The following is an 11,826-nucleotide window of genomic DNA, read 5'->3' as shown; positions in this document are numbered from 1 at the left end:
AAGTCATTTTAGCCCTTTACTATTCATAACACTTAATTGTTACATATTTTTACAATACATGTTTCTCAATGGAATCCCCCAGGTTACAGAATTAAAAATATATGTAACACTTTTAATACAAGACAACTATTCAGCTTTCAGCAAAGAAAACTGCGCAAGACACATTAATTAACTTCATTAAAAATTCAGGAAGCTTATCTCAAACTTGAAGAAAACTAGTGTTTTAGACGAAAATTGCCTTAGATAAAAGCCTTTTAGAGCATGAAAGGGCAAAGTTGTTAGCATGTATGAACGTTGGAATTAAAAGCAATTCGAGCACTGAATGTTAAAATAAGTAACTACATATATGTACGAGTACATTATTTCTCAAACGTATTTTTTGTAACAACGCCATAACTTTCTCATCAACTCATCGAACTAGATATGCACATATAGTCCAGTAACCATATAGTGCTGGCCAAATTATTAGACTAAAGAGCTTTTTTTTTTTTTTTTTTTTGCTTTTTGTACACTATTTGTACTAAAGTACTATTTATTTTACTGTTAAAGTACAGTATATAGTGTACACTGATTATTACGTTATTTTAGCAAAATTTAATGTTTGCAGGTGGCAGCATTGTCTGCTTTGTTTATGTTCTGTGTTTATCTACCTACCAGAAACGTAACCTCAAGCAGCTTAAACAGTTCACTAGTTTTTTCTATTAGTGTGTTCTGTTATATTTAAAGTTAGTTTTAGGTAATTAGTGAGTATGTGCTTGTGAGTATATATAGTAGTGAGTATAAACAATTTTTTACCTCCTTTTTTAAAAAGTTAAGAAATGGTGTAAACCTTGTGAAAAGTATGCCGAAAAGACTTAAAATGCTCATCAAAAACAAGAGAATGCATACTAAATATTAGATAATTATTTCACTGTTCGTTAATGTGTCTATAGTTATGTAATCAGTAATGAATTTGCTTTTAAAACAGTCTTACTAGTTAGTCTAATAATTTGGCCAGCACTGTATACATCAGATCAGACATTGCGTCATTCTCTAGTTCTGATTTTTCGTTGAGTTGTTTATGATATGTTCCAATAAATATTCCAAGTGTTTGACCTTGAGGATCGAATGCAAACTTTTATAAATCAAAAACCATGAAATTTTAGATTTTACTGTAGTTTTTTTTTATTTCTACTAAGCGACTAGTTTTTCAATAATACTTACTATTAACGTTTTTAAAGTGGATTAAATGTGCTACAATTAAATCTAGAACTGTCTCTTTAGACCCAAAAGTTTCCAAAAAAAGCCTTCAAAAGTTTTTTTTTTTTTTTCCGAACCTCGCAAGTTTTAGAAATATTTCGTCGTTTTGAATGACTTCATAACGGAAACTAATGAGTCTAAAAAGAAAGTTCTTTTTTCGTATTGTAAGCTAATTTAATCTACTTTTAAAATGTTCAGAATAGGTATTTTAGAAAACCATGTAGGGTTAAAATTAGAAAAACTATAGTCAAGTCTAAAATTTCACGTTTTTTTTTTTTTTTTTTCGATTTTTGGTTAGGGTGCAATCAGCGCTCGAGGTTTAAAACTTGGATTAACTATTGCAACAATATCATAAACAACTCGACAAAAAATCAGAACTCCCGGATCTGACGCAAGATATCCCAACCTTTCAGGCGACAAAGTTACTGGACTAGTATGAAAACAATTTATTAGGACAAGGCATGAAGTATCTACTAAATAAAGGACAAGACCACTAGTTCTCAAGTAAATAAATTAAAAATATTAGAGGCGTTTACAAAAAAAAAAAAAAAAAAACTGGCAAAACCGATCGTCGGGGCTCTAACTAATGATACATAAATGTTCAATATCTGGTTAATAAATCTTTGCCGGTAGCTTCATGACTATATCTTGTACTCTACTCATGCAGAATTAAAATACTTCTGCAACACGAAGATAAGATTTGTTAAAATTAATCACGGGTTTAACAATTATCCATCATTCGTTTCCATACGAATAACATTATTTTCTATAGTCGACCGTATATGAAGTCAAAAAGAAATTTCTTTAGATCTACGAAACAATGTCTCTATTTTTCGAAAAAATCTATTTCCATTTGAGAGAGACAGATACAAGCAGCTTAGAATGCATAATAATATATTCTAAATTTCATTCCACAGCAAATTGTGCTGTAGCAACAAGCGTTCTGGAAACCAACATCATTAATAATCGTAATCGTTTTCACAATTGTAATCGGTTTTCTGGGCTGAAAAGCAGGCAGCCGGAAAGGCGCCTTCACAGAAAAGGTTGAAGTTATTGCAAACAATTAGCAAGTAGTTTTCTCGTCTCACATCTCAAGGATAATGCATTATTAGTGAAAATGTGATTTATTTAATGATATGTTTTGCATTAAATTTTCAACTATGAACTTTTTCTGCACAAAGTTTGCCAAACGTTTAAATAACTTCTAAAATAATTATATTACTAAACACAAACACAGAAAAGGTCTAAAATTATGCTTTTTTAGAGCGTTGAGAGGAGAAATTTAAATTAAAACAAGTAATGATCAAAAGTGACCTGATAAACCACAGGCATAGTTGCCAAAAAACCTTAAATATTTGTTATTTAAAACTTTAGTTTCAAGTTATCTCCGGGAATCATGCTCATCAAGTAATAAACAAAATCATGATTTATAAATATTGGTGATGCTTTTGTTTTAATTGTGTGATTTCATTCAGAAATAAAAGAGCAGTTACTTCATGATTTCAAAAGTTGCTGCGAAGTAGGCCACTTTTTCTCTGTTAAAAAAAACTGCTGGCAAATTCATCGCTAGTTGTAACTATGGCGTTAGTGTAATTTTTTATGCAAAAGTTGGGAAAATGATTGATTTCTCATATCCTTTTAAGTTGTAGATATAGTTAACAAGTTTTACGTCAAAAATAGGGCTGAATCTCAGAAGACTTCCAGCAAAAATTAGATCGCTACGCCTACTAAGCACAAGGTTAGTGTGTCCACATATCGCATCCCTGCAAAAAAAGTAAAAAAACTCAAAATTTAAGGAAAACGTACGAACTATTGTTTTAAAAATCTAAATTTAATGCTATTTCTTGCCACAAGACTCGCACACAGTTAGCTTGCATAACTAGTGCGTGGTGGCGTAAAAACGATATAATTAATAGTAACACATGATTAAAGTTTTATTATTTAGAAGAAAATGTTTTTAACTTTTAGTTTGCATTTTTAATTTTGATAACAAAAACTAACCAGCAAACATTAAAAATTCTTTGCCAGTACTGCAATATTTGAAATAAAATTTTTTAAAACTACTATTTCGTAAAACCTTTATTTTCTCCATTTTTTTTTTTTTTTTAGTTGTGTCACTTTTTTTTTTTTGCCAGGGTGCGATATCTCTAGTGAATGATGATAGTGGTAGACGAATGCATCAGCAACAGCGTCATGTATTTACAACAAGAAATGAGACTCGATTAGTTTTTATGGATCAACCCCTAATATAAGTGTAAGGAACAGTTTTTTGGAATGCCCGAAACATGGAATGCCATAATCAAAGCATAACAATGTGGTGTGTTTGCAAACGCCACACAAATATGGATTTCCCCTCAATTCAGCATCTTGAAGAGCAAAGTTGCTGAATTGAGGAACCATTCTGTGTTCAAATCAATTGAATGAAAACAGCACGTTGGGTTAGTGTGGGGTGGAGCATGTGAAGATAGGATACGAGACGCTTCGTGGGGTGTTTTAGATGAAAATGAGCGTGCAGTAGAGGTGTTTGGAGAACTTGAATGAGTTGACGGTGGAGATAAAATTATCAATGCACATAATGAGACCCTGGATACTTTAGTGTCAGAAATTTCAAATGAATTTCCCATGCACTAGGCATGGCACCCCGAAGTCCCCGTTTAGAAGGTTTAGATATCCAACTTTCCTCTGGACAAATGAGACTTCAGAGACAACCAGGTACTAGGCACAAAAGGTGAAAAATCAATATTTTCAACCAATGCCTGAAAATATAGGAACCGAAGAAGCTGCAAAACAACTACGCGTTCCCGAAAATTATACAGTACTCACACTAGATGAGATTTAATCCGCCCACTGGTCAAACGAGCAAGTTACTATTCTCACCACTGTGATATGGCTGGTTTTTAACAAACGCCAATCCTGTGCAATTGCTTCAGATCACACGGTTCATGGGAAATATGAGGCAGTGAGAAGCAAAGGGATATAAGGGAACATTTTCCAGTTTTCAGTAAAACACCTTAAAAGTTCTGGTCCTAGTCATTGAAAAGTTTTTCTAAATTATGCTGCATAACCTACCAGTGTTACTAGTACAATCTCTTGCCCCAGGACAGAGGAGAGGTTCACTTACCATTTGTACTGGTTATCTCCAATTTTTTAACTTTGCCACTAACATCCCTTTGCTGCTCACCATCTCATAGAGTTCCTTGAAAACGCACCAAATCTATAAAATTAGCTTCCTAAAGTACGAAACGTTTGCATTTTCTCCGTTGGTTCATCATCCCAATTCAATAACTAGTGCTTTCAATTTGTTTATTTTGAAAGATAATTTAGGTTAGGACTGCGTATTATCCTTCTTCGCCACTTCCCATGAGAACGGAGCAGCCGATAGCGTTGGGAGTACTAAAAAAAAAAAGTTTTTACAGCAGTACTTTCTCGAAAGCATGTTGTCCAGACTGCTGAAGAATTTGCAACGTGTGCCCGAGTACAGTAACAAAAATAATTTCTTTAATTTTAGTTAGAGAAATAGATCGAAATGGGCATTCAAATGATTGATGAAATGTGGGAAAATTTAAATATCGTTGTACCAGTGGCAGGAAAACATGGTATTTTGAAGGTAGGGTCAATATTCAACAGCCGTCTTTCTGAGGTTCTTGTAAAAGTGTAAAAGTGTGAAATACGCGGATTTCAGACAACAGATGCTGTACCAATGCAACTTTTGCCATCAAGATTTACACTACACCCTTTTGTCGTGTCATCAACAAGTGTTAGATCAGCACGAGTGAGTTGTGCTGTTGCTTTCAATGTGTCGAAGTGTATACCAAACAAAGAGCATTAGCGGACAGCATAAATTTCTTAGTATTCTATTGAAGAAAACTGCTGCCCAATCATACCTATTACTTCGAGAAGCTTATGATGGACATGATTCACCGCAAGACACGTGTGAACAATAGTTTCAGTTTCTCAAAGGTGGTGAAGTAGGCAAGTAGGCAGAAAGTCGATGCTCTGTGTTTGGTGGGACCAATGGTGTATGTGATCTGTTATAAGCGGTTAAAACCTGGGAAAACGGTTTGACACAAAACTTTACCAACAATAGACATATTTGAACTGTTCTAATTGAAGAAACGCCAGAATGCCGAAAAAGGCGGAACAAAGTCATTTTTCTTCCTGGTAAATGATTCATCATATCAGGCAATATGGGTTCGCTACACTTTGGAAGCACTCAACTGGGAAAATTACCTCATGCAGCTTACTCACTAACCAGACTTGGCTCTTTCTGATTACCACTTTTTTGCATCGATGGGTCACACATTTGCTGAACAGCGCTAAGGTTCCTGGTTAAAAAAAATGTGTTGGTGAAGGTTCGCAGAGAAAAAGGAAGACTTTTACGAACAGGGAATGGTGAAGCCATGGAGCATATTTTGAATAAAGTACTTTTTATCGCTTTTCCAATTCAACAGTTTTTTGTGTGTGGAGGGAGGGGGGGGGGGGCGAATTCGATACTCCGTTAAAACCACTATGATTACTTTACCTGTAAACTATCACTGAACATAGAATTTTTATGTTGACATAGTTTAAGCGAGATTAAAAATGACATTCGTTTCAGATTTTTCTTTTTCTCTCGCGTTCTGAAAGAATTAGTCATCAAGACATCTTTTAAGTCGCCTTGGATACCTGGCAATCAGGATTTATATGACCCTTTATATGTTTAAATGCAAGTGTTTGAAAAATTACAGTTCCAAACAATAGTTGAATTAACGCACATACCAAAACAGGCATCTTACAATTATCTAATTCTAAAGCCGTCTTTATTAGCAATTATCTAACAAACAATTATTGTTTCAAGACACTGCGAACAATAACATCTTTATGCAAAAAGAGAGAGGGGGGAGATCATAATGGACTCCCCAAAGAACATATCCACAATGAATGTTTTCGCTCCCCTAATCCTATTAAGACCTAATCATATTTAATGTCTTTTTAATATCTCTTTTGGTTTTGTGCATCAAAAACAAAACCTTAGTCAAAGGAAATGCTTCCTGCTTTCATTAATTTTCATTTCCTTCTTATGAGACATTTCCTTTGAAGGCTTAAGGAGCAATGTAGAAATAAGCTTTTTAAGTACCTTTAAAAAGTTTCAGAACTTAGCAGTGGTAAACTGTGTTTATGAAATGCTAGACTAAAAAAAAAAAACTGAAAAGGTTGACTAGACAGACTAGACATACAAATCTAAAAATAACCTAACCCTTTTGCGATAGAATAAAGTAATCGTGTTATTGTTTGAAAGCTATAATTTATACAAAATAAGAGTAATTTAACTCAATACAGCGTTTTCAACAGTCAACACATTTATCCATAGATTTTTTAAATTCGTTTTGAGCAATTTTCTTTAGCACCTATATCACCGCTGATTGAATGGCTAGAACATTATGGTAAAAAGCTACTTTCATTGCAATTAGTTTCGGGAAGAGAAAATAGATTTGTGTTCTCGATCACCCACCCTCCTGTGTTATTCACCTCAACTATAATCATTTAATAACTATTTTTTGCTCTTAAAAACGAAAACTGCAATGAAAGGAGGTTTTTACGACTATGTTCAGTCTTTCAAACAGCCGTGACATAGGTGCTGAAGAACATTCCCAAAACCGATATTAAAAAGTTCATGGACAATTTAGTTAACCGTTCAAAACGTTGTACTGAGTTAAATATATCCCATTTTGAATAAATAGTAGCTTCAAAACATATTACCACGTTAATTTTATAATTAGACACGGCTTGAGACATTACTGCCGTGGGCAGGTAAAGCAAATTTTTCTTTCTTCTTCTTCTTTTTTTTTTTTTTTTTTTCATTTTTTGTACATGAGCATTATTGTACAAGCTTGGTTACTTTAAATGTTAAAAAAAAAAACATTTCCATTATTTCCCTATTGTATACTCTACTAAATCTAAAACGCGCCTCTTCAAATATCCCGAAAATTCATTTTTACAGATAATGCCGTTTAACTGCCCACGGCAGAGTAGTACACAAAATATAAAAAGCAGTTTTTAAACATGACTTAAAAAATGTAGTTGTAATCACAAAGCACATGTAAAAGTTGATAAATTTGTAAAATAGATGAATTAAAAAAAAATAAAGTTATACATAGGATAAAACATTGAAGGATGAAAATAGGATTGATAGAATGTAAAAGATAATCGAAACCTCCTTTTAAATTAGAAAACCAACGAAAGTCTTCAAGAAATTAATCTACTAGAAATCTGTTGGTAGGTTATTCCCAACCTCTCCATATCTTTGCTCACGATTTCTCAATGAATTTTAATCAATCACTGCAAAAGCCAAAAAAGCCCTCTAAAAAATTATATTTCCTAAAAAACGAGAAACCTTTCATGCCTGAAAATATTACTTTAAATGTTTCATAACAAGTTTGAAGTGAGAAATTTTTAGTTTAAAGAACAGAAAAATCGCAAAAGTAAAGAAATTTTTCAATAACATGTGGTAAAGTATTTCTATTAACTAAGACTGGCAAGGTTAAATCACAGCAAAATTTAAGCAATATTTTAAAAGTCTTTTCAGCCATCCTTTTCGATTGGTATTACTCTTTGCATCATTTCGTGGTGTTCAGGTGACGAATATGTTTTCTCCACTACTTTGTGGTAATGCATTTGATATTTTGAAATAATATGGTCTATGGTTTGCTTCAGAAGTTGAATGTCTTCTTCAACGTCGGGTGACTCCTCATTTTGAGACTCGAAAGTAAAATCATTTCCATTCTTTTTTTCGGTTTTCTCATCAATTTGAAAAACTTTCGGCATCCCACATGGCATCATTATCAAAGGGCAGTCCCACTTTGTGTGTTTACAGGAAAAATAAAGAATGAAGCCAGTAGCAAGGATAACAAATACACATAGATATCCAGACCACCACAAAATACTAGATGAATGAGTTATTTCATCACCTTTGCCTGCAATAAGAGTTTCTGGAACTTCTGTGGAATTTTTAACAGTGCCAAGCCGCGTTGATTTTCCAAAAACAAAAAGTTTCTCCTTTTCATGCCTATCGACTTTCAGTATTTCCAGAGTATCACTGGCTGGGGTAGCAGATTTACTGATATCTTTAATTACGATACCTAATTCATTAGGCTTTGAATGAGCCAATATGTTAGGTGGAATAATGGTATTATCTTCATTGGACTGAACTTGTCTTACATCCGGAGAAACTTTTATGTCATTCAGAAGACTAGGTTGATCTTTGGTTTGTGAAGTTCGGGATGCAATTTTTAAAGAGATATTTGCAATATCTGAAGCATCATAACGAGAACTTGTGAACTGATTTGCGCTGTTGTTTTCTTCATTTAAAGACATCGTGTTTTGCATTGAGAAATAATTGATATCGTCGCGTGGTACTAGTCCATCATCATGGTTGATATCAAAGCTGTAATCAACTGTGAAAAAATCATCGACCACTGAGGTATGCTTCTCAATACTTCTGGCATGTCTACTGTTATTAGAAATTTTATCATGTTCTTTGAAATACCATGTTGTTTCTGGCTTAGATGCGATAAAAATCTGATTCTCTGCAGAGACCAATTCAGGATGATGAATACCAGGTTGTTTATTTCTATATCTTGTCGAATTCATTTTCTGGTCTTTTTTCGGTATCACCTTGTTGTTAAAATTCCTAACGAACTTATGATGATCATTAGAATTTTTCTCCGGTTTAGTAGCTTCATCATGTTCTTTGACATACCATGTTATTTTTGGCTTAAATGCAGAAAATTCCTGATTCTCTGCAGTGACCATCTGCAGATGATGAACACTAGGTTGTTCATTTCTTTGTCTTGTCCAATTCATTTTCTGGTGTTTCTTTGGTACCACCTTGATGTTAAAATTCTTTACGAGCTTATGATGATCATTAGAATTTTTCTCCAGTATTGCAGCTTTCTTTTTCATGTTCCCTTTAAAGATGTCATTTTTCGGACTGATAGGCGAATGTAACGATTGGTCATGAAAGCTTTTTCGTAGGTCACCGTTTTCAAATGCTGCTTTTGTGTTCGGCTGAAATGGCGGTAGTATTTTCTTAATAATGTGATGATAGGTCTCAACAATCTTTTCTTCTTCATGTTTCATTTTTGAGTTTTGGTTATTACCAAACTGTGGATTTTCAATTAAAGATTTCGATTTTTTGGTTCTTCTCAATTCTTCGAATGTTTCTTGACCGGACACGAAATCAATGAATGTTAGCACTAGATATAAATCAGGAATATGCATTGTGACTAGCAGAAGAACCGAAGCTCTCGTTTTCCGTATCAGGTATGAAACTGTTGCAAAGAAAGTTTACACAGTGTAATTTTATAAAACAATTTACCAATATTACACATTGTTAAAATATTTGCAACAATACTTGTTAGTTCATCACTTCGTTTTGTGAACGTAACAATATTTAAGTATGTGCAACAGAGGAACAATGTTCCAAGTTTACTTCTAAAAACTAAATGCAAAAATAATGCAACTGCAGTGACAGCATCATTATGAAAAGAAGCTTCGAATACTCCATACGTACAGCATGGGAAGCGCAGTTGCAGACAAATTGAGAAACACAGTAAAAAATAATAATAATAACGCACAATATTCTTTATTAATTAACATGAACTTAACGCGGAAATGAGCAAAACTTTTCCTTTGTCTTTCCAAAAATAAGTAAAAAAAAAAAAAAGCCTTTTTTTTACAGCAGGTGGAGGAAAGAGAGCGAAAGTAAGTCTTTAGAAAAACTGGAACAATAATCGAGTCAGGAAAAAAAATTTAGAAAAGTTTTTTTTTTCTCCTTACTTTTTACTTCAAAAATAATTAACAATTATGCGCTCCTTCCTTCGCTGGTGAATTCAAAGAAAGGAGAGAAAAAAAGTAACAACAATCATAATCATTTTTTATGAAAGGAAAAAAATCTTTTGTGCTGCTTTTATGCCAGTAAAAAGCCCAAAGATGTATCTTTTTGGATTGTGGCGATAAGGTGTTGTTTGTATGAGGTGCGAAAATTAGGACAAAATGCAATTCAAAGAATTAATTTCAAAGCCACAGTTTTTTTTTTTGCTAATTAGAAAACTGAAGTAATGAGAATTAAATCTTACAATGATAAATACACAGACGAGAAAATATCATAAGACCAAGACACATTTCTGGCAGGTGAACGAAATTCGGTTGGCGTCTTTATACATCTGGTAGAGGGCGTCAATTAAAATTTTGAGGTAGGTGCATAAGTGTGGCCCTGGTCGCGCTACTATGAAGAAGAAAGAAATCATATTTACTTTAACAATTAAATGCCGTCTGTCGTTGTATTCCTGAGATATACTGTTCAGCTCCGACAAGTTGAACTATGGCCTTGAACTAGTCCATTTCTTTCAAGGGAGAGCGATCAGTAAGAAGAGGCATTTTTAGGCATGGTTGGATACCACTGCAACCCTTTTATTGGCAAGAAAATTCTGTACCGCTTGCTAATAGTTAGGTATAGTAATGTTCGCCAAATGGGCAATACACTGATAACTAAATCCGCAAGTTCTTAAGCCGTTTTTTCTCACCTCTATTTCAAGTAATGGAATCGTTGAATCGGTCAGGGAGCGGAGCTAAATTCGCCAGAGGTGGACAGTACACTGATTTCTTACTCCATTTTCAAGCGTGTTTGGACACCTACTTATTTTGCTTTACAAGATTTTATCTTTCGTTTTGCTAATAAAAGGAGATTTACTTCTGATTATTTAATATTTTTTCAGAATATTTATGTAAAAACCTTATTATTTTATGGAGTTAGTAGCACATATCTCGCAGATACAAGGCAAGCAATGACAAGTCTTTTGAAGACACCATTCGAGCATTATTTGTGCACTAAAATTCGCGAGTGTTGAACTCTTGATTACTTTCTGTTGAGAGGTAACTCTCCATGGTAACTAACAGCTGTTATTATCCAACAAATAGTTATCCAGTTTGTAGATTCCCCCCCCCCCCCTTTTAGATTTAAAAGTCGTTCGGATTGGTGCATTTTGACTATGTTTACAGAGGATACAAAGCTAATAGTTGCTGGTCTAGTTATCCGTACCCAAACTAACTTTTGTGGAGCTGCCATACTTGTTACTTTGGTAAACTGTTACATTTCTTACTGAGATATATTTTTGGGTACAAATTGTGATCTTTCCGAGTTTGAATCAGAAACGCTTGTTGTCTTTGATGGATAATTACAAGGAGATATCGTTGTTCCGGCGAAACATTGACGCAACTGCAAAAAGTATAATTTTACAGGAGAACTAAATACACAAAAGTATTTCATTCATTACCTCATACAATAGAATATAATTAAATAACTGCCCAGGTGGCTAAAAGTTGAAAACGAAATCTGTCAATATTTATCCGAATGGGGTGACCACGTTCGGAGAACGACCTAGTTGTACCTAGTGGCGACAATAACTCATTTTCAATTAATTTTGCAGTTACTTCAATGTTCCACCGGAACAGCGATATATTTGAACAAATGTTCTAGCGAACAAAGAAAAGGATCAGGCGTGAGAACAATCGACCACTAAATACAATCAGCAAGTGGAATAGTTCCTA

The 11,826-nt window shown here is 33.8% G+C and overlaps 1 protein-coding gene across 1 annotated transcript in view; it reads right to left on the bottom strand.

The window, feature by feature from the left end:
* Positions 1-7,800: 7,800 nt before the first annotated feature.
* Positions 7,801-11,826, bottom strand: part of LOC129230167 (uncharacterized) — a 98,910-nt gene continuing 94,884 nt past the window's right edge. Inside the window, exon 14 of the mRNA XM_054864568.1 lies at positions 7,801-9,548. Coding sequence (XP_054720543.1) covers positions 7,801-9,548 — 1,748 coding nt within the window. The remainder of the gene's footprint in view (positions 9,549-11,826) is intronic.

Source organism: Uloborus diversus, chromosome 9, assembly GCF_026930045.1.
Source record: "Uloborus diversus isolate 005 chromosome 9, Udiv.v.3.1, whole genome shotgun sequence".
Lineage (NCBI taxonomy): Eukaryota > Metazoa > Arthropoda > Arachnida > Araneae > Uloboridae > Uloborus > Uloborus diversus.
Note: the sequence above shows the minus strand (reverse complement) of the source record. Positions and strands in the feature narration are given on the sequence as shown.